This window comes from Panicum virgatum, chromosome 8N (assembly GCF_016808335.1).
Source record: "Panicum virgatum strain AP13 chromosome 8N, P.virgatum_v5, whole genome shotgun sequence".
NCBI classification, from domain to species: domain Eukaryota; kingdom Viridiplantae; phylum Streptophyta; class Magnoliopsida; order Poales; family Poaceae; genus Panicum; species Panicum virgatum.
This window is the reverse complement of record NC_053152.1, coordinates 12,899,463-12,922,011: the sequence shown is the minus strand read 5'-3', so window position 1 is coordinate 12,922,011 and position 22,549 is coordinate 12,899,463. Positions and strand designations below refer to the sequence as shown.

The 22,549-nt window shown below is 44.1% G+C and overlaps 1 protein-coding gene across 2 annotated transcripts; it reads left to right on the top strand.

The window, feature by feature from the left end:
• The first annotated feature begins 1,375 nt into the window (after positions 1-1,375).
• LOC120685762 (CCR4-NOT transcription complex subunit 11-like) lies at positions 1,376-21,070 on the top strand. 2 transcript variants are annotated; one of them, XM_039967846.1, is made up of 12 exons: positions 1,376-1,684; positions 3,433-3,537; positions 4,501-4,584; positions 5,574-5,627; positions 5,738-5,877; positions 5,979-6,105; positions 6,187-6,324; positions 12,451-12,522; positions 12,591-12,664; positions 12,756-12,897; positions 17,061-17,139; positions 20,492-21,070. In XM_039967846.1, the coding sequence occupies exons 1-12, from the start codon at positions 1,412-1,414 to the stop codon at positions 20,587-20,589; spliced, it is 1,386 nt and encodes a 461-aa protein (XP_039823780.1). In that variant the 5' UTR covers positions 1,376-1,411; the 3' UTR covers positions 20,590-21,070. The 2 variants fall into 2 exon arrangements, with proteins under 2 accessions (XP_039823780.1, XP_039823779.1); XM_039967845.1 differs by lacking the exon at positions 20,492-21,070 and adding an exon at positions 17,709-17,902.
• Positions 21,071-22,549: the final 1,479 nt, after the last annotated feature.

Below are 22,549 nucleotides of genomic sequence, written 5' to 3'. Positions count from 1 at the left end.
GTACTATACAAGATATTTGGATTAAAAACCATGTTTCCCCCAGTGTGATCGATCCTTCCCTAAAGCCACAATTAATCCATTGGATATGGTATCTACCATGCCATATTTAGGTATAACATGTGCAAGTTTTTTAGAGATAACAATTGACTCTAGCATGAAATTTGCTCGCATTGAAAACCAATGATACACAATATGAACCTTCATGCTATCTTTTTTGTGACAGGTGAGTGTCTTAAAGATAAAGATTGACTCTAGTATGGAAAATGCTTAGATTGAAAAACTGTCTCACTGTGAACCCTAGCTATACTGATAAATCTATTGGATATGATATCTTTCATGTTATTTTTAGGTGATATATATATTTATTATAGAAAATTGTGAACTCCGACATGTAAAATGCAAGGACTGAAAATATGTATGTTCCTAATCAGTATTATCTTAACCACCGCCAGACATATGGGCTTTAGTACCGGCTCTAAACCCCCCTTAGTACCGGTTGCGACAACCGGTATTGTGTCTCCGGTACTAATGGGGGAGCCATGTAGTACCGGTTGTAAAAACCTGGGCACGCGGCCAGAAAAAAATCAACTCCTCCGTGGAGTTCGAACTCGCGACCTTTAGCTTCGCGTGTATCTCCCCTACCATCCCACCTACACATCACTTGTGATTGGATAGGATATGCTATCCTTTTGAAGTAACCCCGGGAGAATCATTTAGTGCCGGGTCATAACACCACCCGGTACTAAATGACCATTTAGTACCGGGTCATAACACCAACCGGTACTAAAATACCACCATTTAGTACCGGGTGGTATTATGACCCGCTACTAAATGTCCAACAGCCTCCGAGTATCCCGGGACCATTTAGTACTGGATTTTAACACCACCCGGTACTAAATGGTGGTATTTAGTACCGGGTAGTGTTACAAATCGATACTAAATGGTCTCAGGGGCACTGTGCTATATGACCGGTACTAAATTGATATTAGTACCGGCTCAAAAGCAACCGTTATTACCACAAAACCATGACTGATCGACTATATTTTGTATCTCTCATGACATGTATGTTTTTTATAGATAACAAGATAATAGTCGACTCTAATGTGGAAGATATTTGGGTTAAAAATTGTATTTTTAAACCACTCTAAACTATAATTTACCTATTGGATGTGATATATATCAATTGCAATTTTTTCTATACATAATCAACTCTAGCTCTAACATAAAAAACTCTAGCTCTAAGACACAAATGCTGGGAATCAAACCAAAACGTGTTGCCGTGTGAATCCCTAGTCACTAGGCGAAGGGCAAAACCGTCCAAACTATTAAAACCTCACGCGCCCATCGAAGCCAATAAACCCACTCGCCGTCCTGTTCTAACCCCTCTCCTCCCCCGCTTCCCCACCCGACCATGTCTCCCAACGAGGACGACGCGGGCGGCTCCTCGACGCCGCCGCCGCCACCGCCGCCGGCGGCGGCGGCTGCGGCCCCCGTCCCGGCTGCGGCCCCGAAGCCGTCTACTTACGTGCCCATGGGCGCGCTGCGGGGCGGCGAGTGCGCCGACCTCCTGGCGCTGGTCGCCGCCGTCACGCGCCCGCTCGAGGACGCCGTCGCGGACTTCCGCGCCCGCGTCGCCCCCGAGCGCCGACTCCGGTTCGGCTCCGCTGTGAGCTTCGTCCTCGAGGTGAATGCGTTCTCGAGATCCCCGAGACCCTCCTCGCTGCCCTGCTTGGAGCCACGAAAATTGGATTGTTGGGTGCTGGGGTTTTTAGGGGTGCTTGGGCCGAGCAAGTTGGCGTAACGTTGGGTGGAGGTTTGTGCACCGGGCTGATTGGGGGACAGTTAGTTTCTGAGGCAATGGCTGGCCTGGCTAATCCGATTGTTGGTGTGATTGGTGAATTTTGTGTTTTCTTTGGATGGTTTCAAGTGGCCAAGTGGGGATTCAGTGAATGTTTAATCTTCTCTTGGCGGGTAGTCCGTGATGTATGAAATTCTGGCTGCTTTGCTTTTACGTAATCCCCAATGTAAGAGTTAGTGAAAGTTTTCGCTTAGCCCTTGTTTGGATACATACAAATCCCCTCCAATCCAAATGTATTGGGAGGGATTGAGGTGCAAAATTTAGTTCATTTTCCCCTCCAACCCATATGTACTGGGAGGGAGTGAGTTTGTCCAAACAAAGCCTTAGGTGGATTGGGGAATTGTGGCTCGTGGTGAACACTACTATTGGAAATTTAAAATTAGTTGAGTTCCTTCCCCCCCCCCCCCCCCCCCCCGAATTTAGTTGGCTTCTTGGGTTGGGTAGGCTTCACTTTTTTTTTTGATGGGGGGTTGGGTAGGTTTCACTGAAATTTTGAATTGTGGTTGGCTGTGAACTCTAGATATGGCAATTTAATTGTACGCCCCTTTCAAATTTTGCACTTAGTTTGCTGATTTGGTTAATGTTGAGGTTATGTAAGAGTTTGGTTTGGAGCAGAGCAGTGAATTGACTGTTGGTCTATTACTTCTCAGAAATGAAAAAGTATCAGGTGTCGATGAGGTTGTTTGGTGTCTGTAGCTTGAATCTTTTACTGTTTTAGCTAGGGCCAGTGCCTCAGCAATATTATGCCCAAGCCAAACTCTCCAATGACCCCAGTGCATGAGATCCTTCAGGGTCCTGTCCTGAGAAGTTGGGATTTGGGAAAAAGAAATTAATCGTCATTTTTCAGCTAGGCATGAAATTCTATACACACATAATGGTATCTTCTTACCTGTTTGTTGGGATAATCAATGGGCTGGTAGCTGAGATATCCTCTGTTATTTGGATCATTTTTGCTGGAATTATACCTTCTGGTTTTATTATATTCTCATATTCCACTAAAGGTCATTAGAGGTAGGCATATTGTTGCATGTGTCCTGTAGTTTCAATAGAATAAAGGCTAGTCAAATGCACACGATTTACATAGAGCAAATGTGTTCTGTAATTTTTTTTGAAGCCTTTGTTACATTTATATAATTCTATGAAAAAATGGCAAAATGTTGAATTTTATCTCATCTATTTCATAATTGAGTTATTAATTTTTCTGTTTTTAGAAATTATAAATAGAAAGGCGAGGCTTCCAGAGTTGATAGGTTTGATGACATTTGTCATTTCACCATGCTCAAGGCTAGACCAATTCAAGGCTTATCATTATAGATTTGTTTGGACTGTATATATGATTCCACAGTCCAGGCTTAACTAACGTGTTTAGTGTTAAAGTTTTGGCTTAGTAAGCATTTTTGCTCGATATTTGTTCTCCTGAAAGAACTTTTTGTTCATCTGTCACTGAACTTACCATAAAATATGCAGGCAGGCAGTTCATTATTCCATTTGATGCTCTATTGTTTCTTGGATTTATTCTCTTACCAAGCAAAAACCAGGCTTCAATTATGTTATTTCTTTTTTCCTCTGATCAGGACAAAATGATGCTTCAACCTGCTGAGCGTTTAGTTGCATTTGCAATTCTACATCAAGGTTATTCCTCACAGTTGGCAAATCCGTTTGTTCCTCTTTTAATAAATGTAAGCTGTAAACTTGTCTATTCCTTTGAGACTCATTTTCAAGTTTCTTTGCCATCTGCATTAACTAAAGCTAACTAAATGGGAAAAATTATTACCAAACATTCAAGGGAGGGAAAAAAAAAATCTGTAAACGTACTTCATAAATCACCCACTTTTTCAGTTGCCCATGATATTCCATTTTTGTGTATAATAACTCCAGGCCCAACTTTAATCTTGCTTAACCAAGAGATTACTGAATCCTTGCTGATATTCTGATGAAAAATAGCTGACATTATAAATTTGCTTTCAGTTATTGTTTTTTCAGTGTATTATATTTGGCCAGTTGCTATTAGCAGTCAAGCTAAAGTTTTAACAGACCCAGGTCTAAGCTGTAGTCTCATTTAATCCTATCTATTGAAATAACATGCGCGCAAGTGAATGCCATCCAGTTTTTACATTTAAGAGGAATAGAGGGCTGGGCAAAAGGGGAATCCAGGGTCTTTCTGTAAATTAGCCATTAGAAAGATCACTCTGCATTTTTCTTTTATGAAGTTGATTGGTATCACTCTCCAAAGGGTCGATGTCTTGTAATTACTTAGTATTTGCCTTCCTTCTCATAGGGCCTTTGTATGAACTTGTTACCTTACTTTCATGATGTGTATGCTACTGTGGTACACACTTTATCTTTAGCTAGGTGAGCCTGTTGGAGAGTGCCTTAAGTTTAGGGGTGTGATGTAATGTTAAACAGATTGGAATAATATCTTACCGCAGTTCTGAAAATTGTCTATGTCATCCTTTTTTTATCATTAGCTTAATGATTATGATCTTTTGCCCAGAAGTAAGTCAAGTTACTGTTGTTGTGTTTCATATGTACAACATCAATAGCATGATCCAGCGGTTTGCAGATCTATCTGCTTTCTGAAGTGTTACATAAAGCTTTTAATGTTTGGAGTTGTTCAAGGCCTTTTTTTTTGTTTCTTGCAGGCTGCATGTGATGAATCCTCTGAGAAAGCAGAACGAGTTTTTCTCCAACTTTTGTTAAGTTCGACTAATGAGGACAGTAATGAGGTATTTTTCTTGTTCTATGTCTTGTGTAATTGTCGAATTACTTGTGTTTATTTTGGAAACTTTACATGAAATTAAGCTGCATAAGTGCTGAGATATATAGCACAGGATAGCGATGGAACACGGCGATATGCCTTCCTTCCCTAAAATATAGTTTTGCTCTGATATGCATCTGTAGTTCATCTTGTTTTCAAGATATATCTTGAAAGTTTCATGACCTTTAAGGTGAAATCCAGTTAGGAGGTCATACCCTCCTTCCATTTTTGTAAGGCGTGAATTAAATTGAACATTGATGAAGATTATTCTTTGTAATAATTGTCACTAATTATAAAACCATGGTGTTACAAATTTAGATTGATAATAATTAAAATCTAGTGTTATATTTCTGTATCACAAAACTTATACATAATTTGTCCAATTGTTTGTCTAAACAAGCAAATATTGAAATGCACACATGCCTTATAACTTTGAATGGAGTACTGTAGTTGATCAGGAACTAGCAAGGAATAGATGTGTTTTATTACATAATTGATAGTAATGGTAGCATGCTGTATTGGATGGCTTGCAGTTGCAGCTGCCAATTCGTGATTGGTTTTAGAACTGAGAGCTGTTTATCTCTACTGCTCTGCTACCTTCTTCTTGAGTTATCCACATTTTGTTGCCTGTAGCAAAAAACCAGATAATATTACAGTCCAGTTGGCAAGACTGCCTTTGTTTCAGATTGAGGTATTCTGGCTTTAGAAGCTTAGGGGTTAGGATGTTTGGTTTCTATGTTAAGGGGTTTGTAAGTGGACTTAGATACTAAACGATTCAGCATTAGTTTCTTGTTACCTTGCTGAGATACATCAGAAAATGGTAGATCTGCTTTGTTAAGTTTGAGGTAGCTCTTAATTCTTACGCTTACTGAAAGATGTACGTCACAAGTTCGTAAGGTAGTTCTCATTTTATACATTCTACACTTGGCACCATATAATAACTCTGCCTATGTACAGGTTCTGAAGCAGTCTGCTGTAGATTACTTGAATGAATCTGATCATGCATCTCAGGTAAATGGTCGTACCTTCATATAATTATGAAACCTAGTGGATACAATTTATAGGCAAATTATGTTCAGTGCATGTTGGATTAATTGTTCAAAAGGGCATCTATTTTATAGGTTTTATTGCCGAGAGAGCAGCTTGAGAAGCAATGCTCCCGTGATGCGGCATCATCCCTGCAGAGTAGTTCCAGAGATGCCACTGTTAGAAATGCTATTCCTGATCCAGATGTTTTTCAAAGCTGTGGGAGTTCAGCAGAGTATGTATACTCTTCTTGCAATGACTTTTGATGGCCATAGCTTGGGTTCATTTTACTTCTACTAGTTTGGTTATGAACCAAAACTTTTTCATTATTTATAGGATGTCACCAATCAAACCAAATAGAGATAACATGATTGCTAGTTTACTTCAACAAACATCACTCAAAGGGTTGCCTCCTCAATGGATACGACCCCCTCCACCAAGACTTGAAATTCTTGAAGGGGAGGTACGTTGCACGTAAGAGTTGTTTATTCATATGCCACTTTTATTTCTGAACATGTATATGCATTTATCTATGAATGTACAGTTACAGTGGCTGAACCTAGACAACAACCATGAGCTACTATGGGATGGTAGCATGTGTGCAGACACTAGCCGAGGGGCTGTGATCCGAGAGTTGGTTGAAAAAGCTTGCAAAGGTCCACTTGCACCTGCCCAACAAGAGGTTCTTTCTGCAATCTTATTCTCAAAAGTGTGCAGTTGTTAGACCTCTGAATATTTTACCATTTAATTTTTATTCTGCACCTTGTTTCATCCCTTTGTTTATTTAAATATTTTCTAGAAAAATAGAACTAAGCCCTTAAAACTATTTCTTTAGTAGATCCCTTTTTATTTGGGAAAGGTCTTATACGTGCCCTGCAACCATCCTTGCAATGTAAGTCCACCCTGAATACTTGTCAATGGCTCAATGCCAATGTTCCTTATCCCTTGGCTCACTTGTTTTGGGCTTTTGAGGTATAATGAGCATAGGGTCACACATGTCAACAAATTTTTCATATTCCTTTTTTTCCCTCACTGTTTTTCTCTTCTCTCTTGCTGCGTTCTATTCTCCATTGTTGCTATAATCCCAAGTCCTTCACTAACTATTGAGCTGTTGCTGAGTGCTGGTTGTTTAATTGGTGGTCATGGGTGGTGAAAGCACTAACTATTGAGGTGGTGCCGAATGTTGGTTATGGACGGTGAATGCCACCAAGGGAGTAGCTAGTGTAATATGGTAGTGTGTGATTGCTAAGAAGATAAGTAATGGTGTGCAAATCAACCAATGCATAGTACGCCTAGGCAACTTGGCAACCAAACACTTAGGGCAACGAATGGCTGGCCAATGCAACTAGTCTCAACCTGTGGTGACTTTTGATTATATATGAGGGGCAACTAAAGCAGTCTGGGCACAAGGACAGTTGGCAATGCCAAATGGTTGATTGCACGCAAGAGGTTAGGACTCTAGATTCTAGAACTAATTGCATACTCTTCTCTACAAGAGTATAGAAGGTGACATGCGGTCATCCCAGCTCAATTATGCCAAATTATGGAAATATATAATCTGTTGATTTGATCCTATTAATAATTACTTTGATTAAAAGGAAGGAACCGAATTGCTTGTATAAAGAAAGCAGAAAAGATCATGTTTTTCAAAATATATTCTCTACTGTTTAGTTCATATGGATTTCTTCTATTTCTTTTTACTGAACATTTTTTTATTTTAACTAACTGATAGTTCAGGATTCTTAGTTCTGCTCGAAAGCAGTCTTAAAAATGTGCCTATATAGTTCACCTAAAAATACAAGCCTAAACACATACAATAAAAAAAATGAGGCACTCCCGCAAAGCAACTAGGAGGACTCTTGAGGATGTTCTTGTAGGAAAATAGACTAAACAACAGCATTTTCGTTTTGCTTTTGACATCAAGTGCAAAACACCCTGCTTTTTTCTCTCAATCCCATATAATGCATTGATGCATTGCTTTTACACTGAAATGTGTTAGTAAAGTTGTGTGATAGCAGATAGTGATGGATGTGATATTTGGGTGCAAGATGCTTAACTCTGGTAAAAAAAGATCAAAAGTTATTGCATTATTCAAAATCAACAACTCCAAGATAAGTGTTTCATCTTGTTGCTCTGTATTATGCTTGGCTTTTAAAAGTTGCATTGCAAATTCTGCACTCACATTTTTAAGGATGGTACTACATATTGTCTAAATGCTCATCTTATGCAGTATATTATTGGAAATACTATAGTGCTCAAGTTTGTTTAATGCTAATATTTAGTATATATGCCATAACAGAAATGTATAAGTATACCTCCTAAGGGTGCATTCCTCGGCAAGGTCTACAGCAGGCGCAATCGGAAAAATGGTAGCAGGCCAACCCAATCATCGGGTTCCAAAGAACAATAAACTTACAAAAGATAAACATTGTGGGCATATTTATAGTGATTTATTATTGTTACAAAATTTAATACTCTTAGCATAGTTGTCGGGTATTCATAGACAGGACAGTCTGAGATTGGTCCACATAAGAGAAAAGGTAGCCTCTTGTATAGGAAGAAGTCTGATTTGGCCATACAATTGCTGTTGAAGTGCGGTTTTGGCCATCTAACCCTAAAAAGTTCAAGATACACCATCAAACTGTCATGATTGTATAGTTTTCACTTGTAAGCTGGTTTGTTGAGTGTCTTCTCCATTTTGGGAGCCATGTTTTCATGTCAGATCACATTACCAAGGGCCTACAAGTCAGCCTGACTAGGTCATCTTCCTTTTCTGCCTCAATCTTCAATCCGTTCTGCTGTCATGACCTTGAAAGATAAGCCTTCGCCCATAATTACTCCATCCATTTGGTGGGTGGCTTTATGTTGTGGAGACCTATGAGCTCTCAACGTTGTCTTTCTCTATGAGCGTTGTCAACACATGTCATTTTCTTCCTATTCAGCTAGCTCTTGCACCGCTACATTGCCCCCTCGAGCACCCATCCACATCCCCATGTAAACCCAAGATGCACAGCTCACTTCCATCTAGGGATGGCAACGGGGCGGGTTCGGGTCGGATATCAGCGGGTTTCGGGTCTAGCGGGTTCGGGGATGATTCCTCACCGACGGTTTTCGGGTTTGTGGCCTCGAAATCTATCGGGTTCGGGTTCGGGTTTGGTTTTTCACCTGTGGATACCCAATGGATAACTGTTTCGAATAAAAACTCTTGTTTTATAGTATACTTAATGATAACTTTGTTTATTTAAACTATTAAATTTATTCTAAATTGACTTAGAAAATTATTTACTATTTATTGCCCCTTGTTTATATGTGTAAATGTTATATATATCATGTATATGTTTATAGGAAGTACTTATTGCTCTTACTCTATTGTCATATAAAACGGTTTTCGGGTATCCGCGGGTTCGGTTTTGGGGATGGATTTTCACCCGAAATGTTATTCGGTTCAGGTTTGGGTGCCCCGACACTCCACCCGATCCGAACCCGACCCGTTGCCATCCTTACTTCCATCGTAGCATCATTTTCCTGTTGTGTACAAAAGGTCAAAGGCAAGGCATCGTTTAGGCTTTATTCGCATCGTTGATCTACTTAAATTTCCCCCAAAAAAGGGCCAACAAATTCCCTTGAATATCTTTGTCTTCTTACATCCTCTTCCATATTCCCTCATGAACCCATGTCCCTCGCTCCACTCAAGCTGAGCAGCCTGTAGAGCCATCATGGATGCCATCTATAGTAAGGGAACCAATTAATTTGTTATGTGGATCACATATAACCATGATGTTTGCTACATCATCTTCCCTTTAACGACATGATTCTCCTCGAGTCAAGGTAGGAGGCTGTGCTATAAGCTGTCATCGCAAGCCTTTGTTGGCAGTGCCACTACAATGCTCGGGTCCATCCATGATTTTTTCCGCTTTGGCATGCCAGCCTCCTCTATCGCAACATCGCTCGTCCTCCTCAACAATGAAAAAGGTGCTAGGATAGCAGCTCCTTCCTCCTCAACTTTGCTTGGGGTTTGGCCATCTTCATGTTACTAGCTTGCCGGGGACAAGATGAGAGATGATGGATAGGCTTGTGAAAAATGATAATGGACCTACATTCCTCATAAATATTTGAACCGTACGTGATTCATCACAATAGAGTATTCTTCCAAGTCGAAGAATAGGGTTGAATCGCGATATTCTTCAATTGTAGTTTTTCTTTGGACTTGCATGAGACCACACTAAACTCTTTTAGAGGTGAATCTAGGTAGTTGATTTAGAGAAAGTGAGAAGGGAGATGGAGGTGGAATCTCGATGTGACTATGCACATATTGCTTCAATCGTAATGTTCTTGGGACTCGCATGAGCTTGTGCCAAACTTTGTTCTAAGGTGAATCCACGCGAGCCGTGCCACCGCTCCTCGCACTGTCACCATGGCAGCATGAGGGTGGTGGCAAGATTTGAAATTTTGGCGAGCTCACCTACGAGTTGATGCTTCAATGGGATCAAATGGAATCAATTGATGGTGAAGAGGTGTGAGGAAAGAATGTAGAGGGGACTCAATATCAGTGCCGATGCCTCCTCTACCTATGCGTTATCTTCGTACACCCTTGAGCACCACAACTCCGTGTTGCGAGCACCGGCGAAGAACTCCATGTGCCGCCGTGCCATGCCCATGCCGGCACGGGCTCACCTTCCTCTTCCTCCCTTGGTGCTCACTGCTGCCTGTGATGTCCGCACTAGCTAGATGCCCACTCGATCATGCCATTGGGATGAGTCTGACCCCTCATTTTTGGCGGATGGACTCGTTCTGCATCGCATGCAAGACCGACCTATCTCACATCGCCCCCTAACCAATCGCTAGCAAAAGTGGGATTGAGCCATCCCGTTTGCTCCATGAACCAAACACATGGTTTGAAGATATGATCAGGAAGATGGAGGAGAACGTGCGAGTCTTCATGCATAGGAGAAAAAAGTTAACAAATGAGTTGGCATGGGGCACTAAATTGCTCATCATTAGTTCAACATTGTGGCCGACAACGGGCCATCGACGGCGAAGGTACTTAGGGAAAGAAGCTAACAGGCGTCCATGAATTGGGTGTACCAAAGAGTTTAGGGTATATTACATCAAGGGTTGTTGGTGGGCCATCAAGCCAACAACATAAGACATGGATAAATTGTTCACATTTATTATTCTTGGTGCCAAATTACTCTTGGAATATTACCATAAACTGCGAAGTGTATTTTTGGTAGAATCATAGAGTCATATTCTACATCGATCCTACGACTTGTGATGTGACCATCGAGTCTTTGGTTTGATTTAGAATCTACTTTTTGTAAACATTCTTAGACTTAGCAAACAAAGTCACAAAAAAAGTTGGATAATGAGGCCCATTTGCCAATATCAATTTTCTCTCTTGCATAGTATGTGCATGGAGGATCCTCAGGCCTCATTGTCCTCTGTGCATTCCACTTGAGCCATATGCATGGCTTTCTCATGAGCATTGCCAGTACCAACACATCTCTTGTTTCTCAGCCTTCCCTTATGTCATCGTTGTTGCAGTGAGGCCTCACTTAAGTCATGAGATTGCTGTGATTGGCTGAGCGAAGGCGAAGCAAATACATATTGAAAGTGGAGGTAAAAGTAGAAGGTTTTAGATGACTACTAAATGAAAAGCAAAACATAAGAAAAGACAAGTCTCCACGCATGGATATCAACTTTGCACTAGATACACAAAGAAAAGAAATCAATTAAAACTCAATGCATGGCCTCAACCCCGCAATAGTCTCCGGATGCTCAAAAGTACAAAAGAAATTAATACCCATAAAAGTCCAGATGGATGAAGGCACACCTGTTAGGTTTGTAGTTAACCTCGTAGGTTTGTTCTTGGATTTGTTGAGTTCGGCTTTTGCAAGGCTTTTCCAACACTGATTGTGGTGCGTCACTTCATTCTTGAGTAAACTGTGGGAACCTGGAAATTAGGTATAGTGGTAAGGGCTGCTGGTTAGAGGGAGTCAGTTCACAGTTTGGACACCTACATCTTGGCGTCTAGCTTGAGGTCTAGATGTCTCCATGGGAGGGAGAAATAGTACAGATGCATTCATAACTCATAAGTCACGCTTACAGAAGTAGCAAGTGGACAAGTGGCAGTGGACCAGGGCATAAATATCTCTGTAAGTTGAAAGAGTAACTTCTTGTCTATTTCAGTAACATATTCAGTTAGAGATCCGTTACCCCTTTTAGAGATATGATGTTTCTTTCCTGGATAGTTATTTAAGCTACTGAGAATTGCAGATTCTTAAGAATATACAGAAATAAGCTTTAAGTCTACTTGAACTTATCTCCGTCTTTCTTGGCTGCCGGACAAGTGTATCGCTGGGTAGTTACTAGTTAATCATTCCTAGATGCTGCCTATGGGCATGTCTACGGCCTTGTTAATCCATTTCGAGTGATTGGTTTAGCATTAGCTTTCTTGTGACACTCTGTTTCTTGAATGATGAAATTAAACCAGCTCTTATGCTAGAAAAAGGAAACTGAAACTGAAACCTCTAGATAGGAAAGTCAGTGATATGTATGACTTGGAACACAAAATATGTGTGCTATCTTTGGAAACATGGACTACAAAGTAAATAAATCATAAATAAACGCGATCATTTTTGTACATAGTGGTAGTAGCTGGCTGTGTGGTTTGTTGTAGATCATTGAATTTTTTACCTGGGCATGCATGTAACGGCTGATGCTCTATAGTGGTCCCAACCATACACGTGTATTATATTGTGCTGTTTTGATCATTTTACATCTCTAATGAATTTATTACTTCTTGCAGAAAATTGTTTTAGATTTGGGAGAGGACTGGAAGCTAGTCTATCATTGTGGCATGACACCACAGAAACTCCCTGTATGTACTTGCTTCTGACAGCTGAATCCTTTGAATGCTTTGTTGTTGATCTGACAATTTTTTTTCAGGACCTTGTTGAACATAATCCATGTATAGCTGTCGAAGTTCTTTCAAAGCTAATCAACTCTCCGGACATGGATGCGTATGCATAATAACTTTATTTTGTAATTTGTCTTCGTAACTATTTTGCTTTTCTGTACTTCATGTTTCATACTTGCCTTATTGTTTGACAGATACTTTGATGTTCTTGTCCATATGGAAATGAGTTTGCATTCAATGGAAGTAGTAAACAGGCTCACTACTGCAGTTGTTTTACCACCAGGATTCATTCATGACTACATCTCAAACTGTATTCGATCATGTGAAGACATTAAGGTTTGGTTCTTAATCATGCATATCATCTTTTCTGGTGGGTCAGCATCTCTCGATAATTATGGTAACATGATTCCAGCATGAGCTCTGGACTGCTAAAAGAATTATAGGACTAATCCCTACTTGTCCTCAATCAAATTCTGATTGCCCCAAGGACATGAACATGAATTTCATTTGTTATGCAAATCAAAAGTATGGCATATTATGAAATATTCATTCTTCTCACAGTGCTAGGTGCAACCACCGCCGGGTGGAGTTATGCCACTAATTTTTGGTTTCGGGACCAAATCAGCATTTTTGAATAAATAATTAAGTTCATGATATTGTCTACAAAGTGTTGTATGATACTCAAATATTTTAATTTCAAATTTTGAATTTGTCTATTGAGTACAACTGTTAGAGTACGTCATGGGGCTATTGGGCCTGGGCTGGCAGTATAGCTTGTTAGTGTTAGGGTTAATTAGGGATAAGGGTTGCTTGCTTACGGGTCAAGTAAACCTCTCTGTACAAGGAGAGGAGATGTATCAATCTAATCAAGCAAGAATTAGAAGGAAAACCCTTCCCTCATGCTCAGCCGTGGGCAAGGCCCCCGATTGGCCTCCTTTCTCCCTCGCAACCCTAGCGGCCACATAACATCTGGTATCAGATGTGCTAGGCGATGAGGATGCACTGGTGAAGCTCAACGCTGCCGAGGCCACAACGCAAGCGCTCGCCTAGCAGATGGCATCTCTTTGGGTGCATTTGGAGGCCTTGGAATCATCCCTGCAGCGGGCAACCACCATCCCCACCATGCCACTGGTGTTCCTCTACGGCTTGCCGGGCTATGGGCCGGCGACCACCAATGAAGCACAGGGCGAGAAGTTCCAGCAGATCAAGCAGCCGGCAGACATCTCAATGGAGCCGGCGGGGAAGCTGCCTACTCGTCACGTGTTGGCGGCTGCAGGCTGTGGCACGCAGCCTCTTGGCGCGGCGACGGCTGCAGAAGATGCGCCGAAAGATGCGAAAGGCGGCCCTGGCGGCGGTCGACCTCGGTACAGGGTGGCATGACCTCGCCCCATCGGACGGCCTCCAGCAATCGCGCCGCCCCGCTGCGGGCTCCATGCGGCTAGCGGATTGGAGGATGTTCGCCCAGAAGAGCTAGGCCTCCTACTTAGATCTGCCGGCACCAAGCCTTCGCGGGCATCCACCTCAGCTCGCTGTTGCTCTTTCCCAGTGTTGTGGCGTGGACTGCTGCCCTCCTTGCAGGGCGGAGGTGTCGGGCTGAAGGCGTGCACAGCCCGCGTAGCGCCACCGCATCCAAGCACCGGCCGTTGCGGGGACGCCTCCGATAATTGCCATGGCAGGCCTCCGTCAACCATGGCGCCCAGCGCCCTCGGCATGCTGCGGCGCAAGAGGACCGGCGGTGGCGCGCCGCGCGAGAGGACCGGCGTCGGTGGATGGCGTGGAGGGCCTCTCTGCGCGAGCGAGACGGGCACGGCGGTACTCACGCGGCAGGCGCGATGTCCGTCCTTCCGTTCGGAAAAGGGGGCGGTGGTGCTCACTTGGCCCTGGAGGTGGGCGGGGGACCTGTGGCTTGCTGCGTTGGAGGGGAGGACTGCTGGACAAGCCTGGTAGGCTGGTACCTTGGAAGATTTTGGCCCGCGTTCAGGCCATTACACGGCTGCTTCCAGGTGTGCTGTTTGGGCTAGTGATCTACTGCTGTTTTTGGAAGATTTCGGCCCACATTCAGGCCAGTCCATGGCTGCATCCCTTGAATCCAGGTGGCTGCACACATGCAGGTCCGGCGTGCGGATGGTGTCCACCTCATGTTCAGGAGTCAGAAATAAAGAGTTTCAGTCCATTTCAGGTTGAGAATAATAAAATAAGTCGAGATGTAAAAGGTTTTTTTTAGGTGTTAGGTTTATGTCGAGTCGAGTCATTGTTATAAGTTGGTTAGGCTGCAGCTCGAGGACGAGCTGCATGTTTAGGTGGGATGTAGTGTTAGAGTACGTCATGAGCCTATTGGGCCTGTCATGGTCCTATTGGCCCTGGGTTAGCGGTATAGCCTGTTAGTGTTAGGTTAATTAGGTACAAGGGTTGCTTGCTTAGGGGTCAAGTAAACCTCTCTATATAAGGATGTTACAGTATATTAGGCAACTCCGGATATGGTTAGTTTAGGATTGATTGTAATCCCGTGACAACCTTCCTTATCTCTAGGAGAGGCTACTTGCCCTACAAGCCATATACTCCTATATATTCGCCCTAGAGGCTCAATGCAATACATCCACCACATTATACACATCCTACCTTTCTTTCATGGCATCAGACGCCTAGGTTACGAGATCCTAACCCTAGCCGCGCCGCCGCTTCCGCTGCACCCGCGCGGCCCCGGGGAGATCGAGATTGATCTCCGCCGGGGGCAGCGCCCTCCAAGGATGCGCCGCGTATCCCTCTGATCCGTGCCGCCGTCGTCGTCAACACGTAGCAGGAGGGCTGACCTCTACCGTCGCCGTGGCCGCGTCGCTCGTCGGCATCGCCATGGCCCTGCCTTGGGCCGCCGCTGCCTCTGTGTCGTCGTCCACGGCCCCGCTCAGAGCTTCCCCGCCCCTTCCGCGCCTCAGGCCAGCCCCCTTCCAGCGCCGCCGCCGCCGCCGCACGGACTGCGCGCGTGCGCGAGGGGAGGAGCCAAGACCACACTGTCGGGCGGACGGGCTGCAGCATCGCCGGTCGACGTCGCTGTCGGGCCGCCGCGTCGTGGGCTCCGCCCCACCGCCCTTCCCTCGCCGGCTCCCTCCTCTGTGCCGTCGGCCGCCACCGCACTTCCTCCCCCAGTTGCCTCTGCTTCTCAAGAAGACGTGGCTGCGGGGGCGGATCTTGGCCTGCCGTGTTGCTGCTGAACGGAGGAGAGCCGCTCGGGTTTCCGATCTCCTTTGTTTTCTCTTTCCCGTGTTGACCACGCGGGGAAGCAATAAGGAGAAGAGAGGAATTCACTACGTGCACCCGAGATTGTACCCGAAGGTCTCCCTGCTGCTGCTATGTGATTTTTTAGGTTTTCCCCGATTCGTTATCGGGTTTGCGTCGCCCTGCCGTTCGTCGCCGCTTCATCGTCGGCACCCCCGAAGGACGAAGGTGTTGCTGCGCCCTTCCAGGCTGTAGCGACGACGTTCATGATCAAGCCACCCTACCGGTGTCTTCGCCTTTTTAGGCGATGGCGCCACTCGCCGCTGGTTTTCATCAAGCAGGCGCTCGATTCGCCTCCGCGCCTTGAGCCGTTCTCGTGCAGACATCGCCGCCGATGTTCCTGAAGGAAGACGTCGTCGCCACCCCTGATCTGAGCGCGACACTTGCTGGAACCTGCGCCGTCGCCGCCCCTGTCCTGAGTGTGACCTAAGTCGCAAACCGCGCCGTCTACCATCGTCATTCGCCGCACCGTCCTGCTGCTGTCTTCGGCAAGAAGCTGCTGAGTTTGTGTACTCGAGCACCTCGACGACGCTTCGACCCGTGCCTCCTCCACGGCTTCGACCACGTCCACCTCGACTTCGGCTACTATGACACTAAAGGGCTATCATTTGCATGAGTCTCCAGTCAAAGCTTTCGCACCGGCGTTCTGACTGCAGGGGGGATACGTCTCCATTGTTCTTCAGTCTGAGCGTTCGTGTTGCTACTGCTACAACTGCGGGGGGATGTTATAGTATATTAGGCAACTCAGGATATGATTAGTTTAGGATTGATTGTAATCCTTGGATAATCTTCCTTATCTCTAGGAGAGACTACTTGCCCTCCAAGCCATGTACTCCTATATATTCGCCCTAGAGGCTCAATGCAATACATCCACCACATTATACGCATCCTACATTTCTTACAAAGGAGAGGAAATGTATCAATCTAATCAAGCAAGAATTAGAAGTGAAACCCTTCCCTCTTGCTTGGCCGTGGGCAAGGCCCCCGGCTGGCCTCCTTTCTCCGTCGCAACCCTAGCAGCCACATAACAACAGCTATCTATTTACTCCTTTCAATGTACTATGCCAGCGTATTTCATTTTCCTATTCACCATTTTCTTCTTGCACTTGTTAAATTGAGGACCCACTTGTCTCTATTGGCTATTTGAATGAAAACTGAAATTCCGCATGGCACTTTATTTAATTTATAGAATGTTGATGATGCTTCTTAATTGGCATTGTTTGCAGGACAAGTATATGCAAAACAGGCTAGTGAGATTAGTATGTGTTTTTCTACAGAGCCTCATTCGAAACAAGATAATAAATGGTGAGTGCATCAATGTGCAATTATTGTACTGCCCCTATTGTACTGACCAAATAATTAAGATGTCTTTAGTTGTACATTATTTAGAACTTGCATGTTCTCTGCAAGCTACTCAGTTCAATACTTTTACCTATATTAGTAGTATGGTAACGTTTCACGAATCATCATATTTTGTCCACTGGGAAAAATAATAACGAGCTTTCATGAAGATAGCACTCTGAGCTTTTCTTTGATGAAACTAATTTTCACCGGTTCCTTTCTCATTCTAATTTTGTAATAAACTCTATGGCAGTTGAAGAACTGTGTCCAAAATCAACATGTTTAATTGTTTATTTCTCTCTGTATATAACTTAGTACTCCCTCAGTCCTGGGATATAAGGAGAATAAGAGACGGGTCATGTGCCCTCATGTAATCCGGTCTAAACCAACAATAGGCTGTAAATCAAGGGATAGACCAGTCCTTAAAAGGCATGAAGGGTGTTTTTAGGCATGAGTTAAGATGTGGTTTCCTATGCCCACAATTCTGTATATTTGTGGACAAATTTTAAATTCCAACATCACTTGTATTCCAGGACAGAGGGAGTTGTTAGGAGGTGCTTCGTGGTTGTTGTCACTTGCCAGAAATTTGAAGTTGTTTGGTCCTCATGTAGGAAGGTTGCAAAAGGAATATAAACTGGTGTACTCATTATATGTGGAAATTTTTTTTTGAACGAACAACATTATATGTGGAAATTTTAAATTATACTGTGCATGCACAGCGAATTATGTTATCTTCTGGAACATTGGAACAATCATAGAAGTATAGTTATAAATCTGTTTCCCCTAAACCAACTGAAATTTGAATTTTATTTTCTTTTTCACTTTTTGATAATTTGACTTACTAAAATCTGTTCCACAAAAGATGAATGGGTGCATCATTTGGGCCCTGAACCGGCTCCTTACAGAATATGACTGGTTTGACTAATGTTACATAGAAGAATGCTGCACATTGTTTTTTTCTTCATTTGAGATATTATTTTTTTTGAACGAACGGGCACGAGATTGTGCCTATTTCATTGATAGAGAAGAAGAGTACAAACCGGAGGACTGGTAACAAAAATTACACTTGTGGTATTATAAACGCTAAGTTCTTTGCTCCTGCTGTTGCCCAAAAGGCTGCTTCCGCCTTAATTTTCTCCAATAACCTAGTTGGTGGCGTTTCCTTTTGATTGAAAACTCTATTGTTTCTCTCCTTCCAGACCTCCCAACTGATTAGCATGGTTAGGCTCCGTACGGCCTTCTTTGGCACAGCCGCCGTAGTACTAATGTTCAGCCACCAAGAGAGCGCATTGTCCCTCGGTCTCCACCTGTTTGGGTTGAGCTCTGGATAGCCGATCCACTCCACAGCAAGCTGCCAGGTCCTTCTAGTGTATCTGCATTCGGAGAGCAAATGGTGTGCCGATTCTATGACTCTTCTGCAGAGGGGGCATGAAGGCGAGTGAGGCCATCCCCTCCTTGCCAGCCTATCCGAAGTCCACACATGGTTTTGAGTGATGAGCCAGATGAAAGATTTGCATTTTGGCGGTGCCCAAGTCCTCCAGATTGTGCTTGGCATCGCTGCCTTGGTGCATCCAATGAACTGCGCTTTGTAGGCTGACACAGCTGTGTATGTTCCTGAGGGCGTGAATTTCCAGCGGATTTGGTCTTCAAGACCAAGTAATAGTCGTACATTCCGCACTTGCTCCCAGAGGTTACAAAACTCTAGGAGGTGAGTAGTGGTTAGATGACTATTATGACGTATGTCCCTGATCCACGCGTCACCTGCTAGTGCCTCCGCTACTGTTTTCCGTTTGCAATTTGATATACTGAAGAGGTTTGGCGCTACATCTCTTGGTCTGCATCCACTTATCCATCCAGAGCTCCAGAAGCTTGTCCTCCTTCCATTGCCAATTGTGATTTGTGTGCAGGCGGCAAAAAGTAGTCTGTCCATAGTGTCACATGGAGTTTCTGTCCCAACCCAAGCTTTTTGTGGCGATACCCATTCATGCCAAAGCCATCGAAGCCGTAGTGCCCTTGCTAAGCATTCCAGATTAAGTATGCCGAGGCCACCATTCTCTTTTGGCAGGCAAGAACGGGTCCAGTTGACCTTGCATTTGCCTCCCGTCAGGGCCGCATCCCCTGCCCACAAAAAGCGCTTCCTGACTCTGTCAAGACCCTCCAAAGTTTTCTTAGTTGTCCTGATGGCTGTTAGTAGGTACACTGGATGCGAAGAGAGGACTGACTTGGTGAGACATATGCGGCCTGCCTGGGTAAGATGTCTGCCATGCCAGCCCGAAATCCTACCCATTGACTTCTCAAGTAGTGGGAGGAAGTCGATTTTCTTTAGCCATCTGATTGATAGTGGTAGACCAAGATATTTTATTGGGAATGTTGCTCTTGCCATAGGCAGGTCCGCCAGCACATCATCAAGGTTGATATTGTTGCAGCTAATTGGGGCGACACTTGTTTTTTGGAAGTTTGTTGTCAACCCTGTTGTTTCTCCGAAGAATTGCAAAATTTTCCTGAGGTTTTGAACATCATTTCTTTTGGGTTTGATAAAAATCACCGCATCGTCCACATACATGGATACTCTGAACCGCATCATGCGCCCACCCAAATTGCTAAGCAGACCTCGATCAGTTGCCACAGAGAGTAGGCGTTGCAGCGGGTCGATTGCCAGGATGAAAAGTAAGGGTGATAGCGGGCCACCTTGGCGCAGTCCGCGACCGTGCTGAATAGCCTCGGAGGGTATCCCATTTAGCAGGATTTTGGACGTCGAAGACGTTAATGTTGCTGCAATCCAATTCCTCCAGCGCGAAGGAAAACCTCTCCGCTGAAGGAGGTCCAACACGAAGTCCCATCGAACAGAGTCGAAGGCTTTGGACACATCTAGCTTCAAGAGTAGGGCAGGTATTTTGTGGCGGTGAAATCTTCTCGCAATGTTTCGCACGTAAAGGTAGTTGTCATGAATAGCATGACCTTTTATGAAAGCACTTTGACAGGGGGCAACTAACTCATTCAAAAACGGTGCCAGCCTAAGCGCAAGTAATTTGCTGATAATTTTTGCAACGGCATGGATGAGGCTGATTGGCCGGAAGTCCTGTATACTTTCTGCGCCCTCCTTTTTTGGAATCAGTATGATATTGGCCTTGTTCAGTAGGTTTAAGTCGGCACATCGCAGGCTATGGAAGGAGTTAACTGCCGCGACCTTTTTTGAGATATTATTGGTTTGTTAGGCTTTTGATCATTTGTGCATTAGTTATTCCATTGCTGATTGAGACTGAAATTCCATACTGTGCAGACAATGACATTTTTCTGAATGTTTCATTTTGTGCAGTGCAAGATCTCTTTGTCGAGGTGCAAGCATTTTGCATCGCCTTCTCAAGGATAAGAGAGGCGGCGGGGCTGTTCAGGCTCCTCAAATCTCTAGAATGAAGAGCACTGTATGATCGCTGGGGGATTCGGTTCTCTAAACAAAATTTTCCATTGTGTACATCCGTAGCCATGTTTTTGTCGCTAAACTGCTAATATCGCATAGGTCTGGACTTAATAGAGCGTAGCGTTCTCTTGATGTATCAGGTCGTCATGCTGGGTTCCCATCAATCTCAAAGATGGGGGAAAATCGCATAGGGTTTGACATGTTGGGTTCGTAGGTAGAACAAGTTCCGTTGGCGGTGTCGCGATGTCATGTAATGTATTGTTCATGCAGCGCGAAGTTGCGGGGGGCTTCCCGTTTTCGTGTATCAGGCAACAAGGGGAAGCCCCATAGTTGACTCGGAATGGGGGAATGGTCAGATGGACTCAAGACAACCAGGTTAGGTTAGTTTGTTATACATGCTGCACCGTGCATCTTCTAGTCTCATTGAAATTGTTTGAATCCTGCTCCTGAATTCGTACTACCTCTGTATCTTCAAAATCACTGTCCCAGTGCTTGATGGACTCAAGATCAGATTACATACAGGTGAGACAGTCATTACCTGCATAACATGTTTGAGAGACAGGTTAACAGTGATTGGAGCACTGCCAGATGAAGGTGCGATTGGGATTCAGATGCAGAACAAAGCTCTGTTCAGCACCATGGTTCAATAATGGGAATTCATGAGATGCGTTTCTTGCTCTTCAAAATTTGAAATTCTGGGCCCCAAAGATTCGAAAACATCGGTGGTCGGTCTTCAGAACATGGACGGTGATCAACGGTATTGGAGTCGACTAGGGCGATCACGTGCCGCCGCAGTTACCTCCACTCATCAATCGGATGGGAGACACAGGGGAAAGCGACCCACCAGAAATGCCATCCGTTACGCAGACATGCGTCGTGCCGCTCACCGCCTCGCAGGCAGCAGGCAGAACCCATTCCCCCGTGTCTCGCAGCACGGTAATATTCCTGCCGTTTATGGTCATACTGATTCTAGTCAAACCTCGAAGACCGAAATTTTTAGAAATGTTTTTCTAGCCTCGCACAAATAATGTAAAAATGTCTAAAAAATAACAAAAAAGAGGAGCTGCAGTTCAAGAGGAAAATAAGGGTAACATTTCACTGCATTTTTGCGGGACACATTACATATATTTTTTGTGGCCAACACATTACATGTACGTGGACACTTATATACACGTGTGCATATTCATTCCTATGAATACGTGTATGCACCCATATAAGAATCTTCGGGAGACTCCGATAGATCTCGAGATTTACGAAATAATCGAAGAAGCGTCATCGTGAGCTTCATCGTCGACGGTCACACCTCTTCCCACTGAAAGAATACCATTAGTTAAACCTCACAATAGATCTTGGAAAATACGAGCACCTGTGCCGAGTAGAGAACTCAATTTGGTTAGGCATGTTTAACTGCAATTTTACTGAGACCTCTCGCTGTAACTTATTTTCTGTCCAGGAGTGGAGCTAACCCATCTTGTATTCTGATCTAGTGCCTCAGTGCCTGGCCTCTTGCATCCTTCGGTTCACACATGGCCAAGTTGGGCCGCCAAAGAACTGGAGAGAAACAACGCGACATGCTACATGTTTCGGGATCAATCAAAAGCTGCCTCTGTCTCTTTTTTGGCTGCCTGAACAGCAACAAAATTCGTCAGAACAGAAATGCTTTGTGTTCCCTGCAAGAGGCCAAAGCAGGGCATAACCGCCAACAAGTGTCCCTTGATTATAGTTGCATAACACACAAGAGAGCACACACCAGAACATGACCCAAACCAATTGTTGTCAGCCTGTCATGCTTAATCTGTCTGTGCTTAAGATCGGGTTCAATGCATCAGTGTGCAAGTTGATGATACAGAATACTGGCACTTTCAGTAGCGACCAAAAGGTAAGCTGGATTTGATCAATCTTATCACTTTATTCAGTAGGTTAATTCATTATCAACTGTATCATGTCTCTCATGCT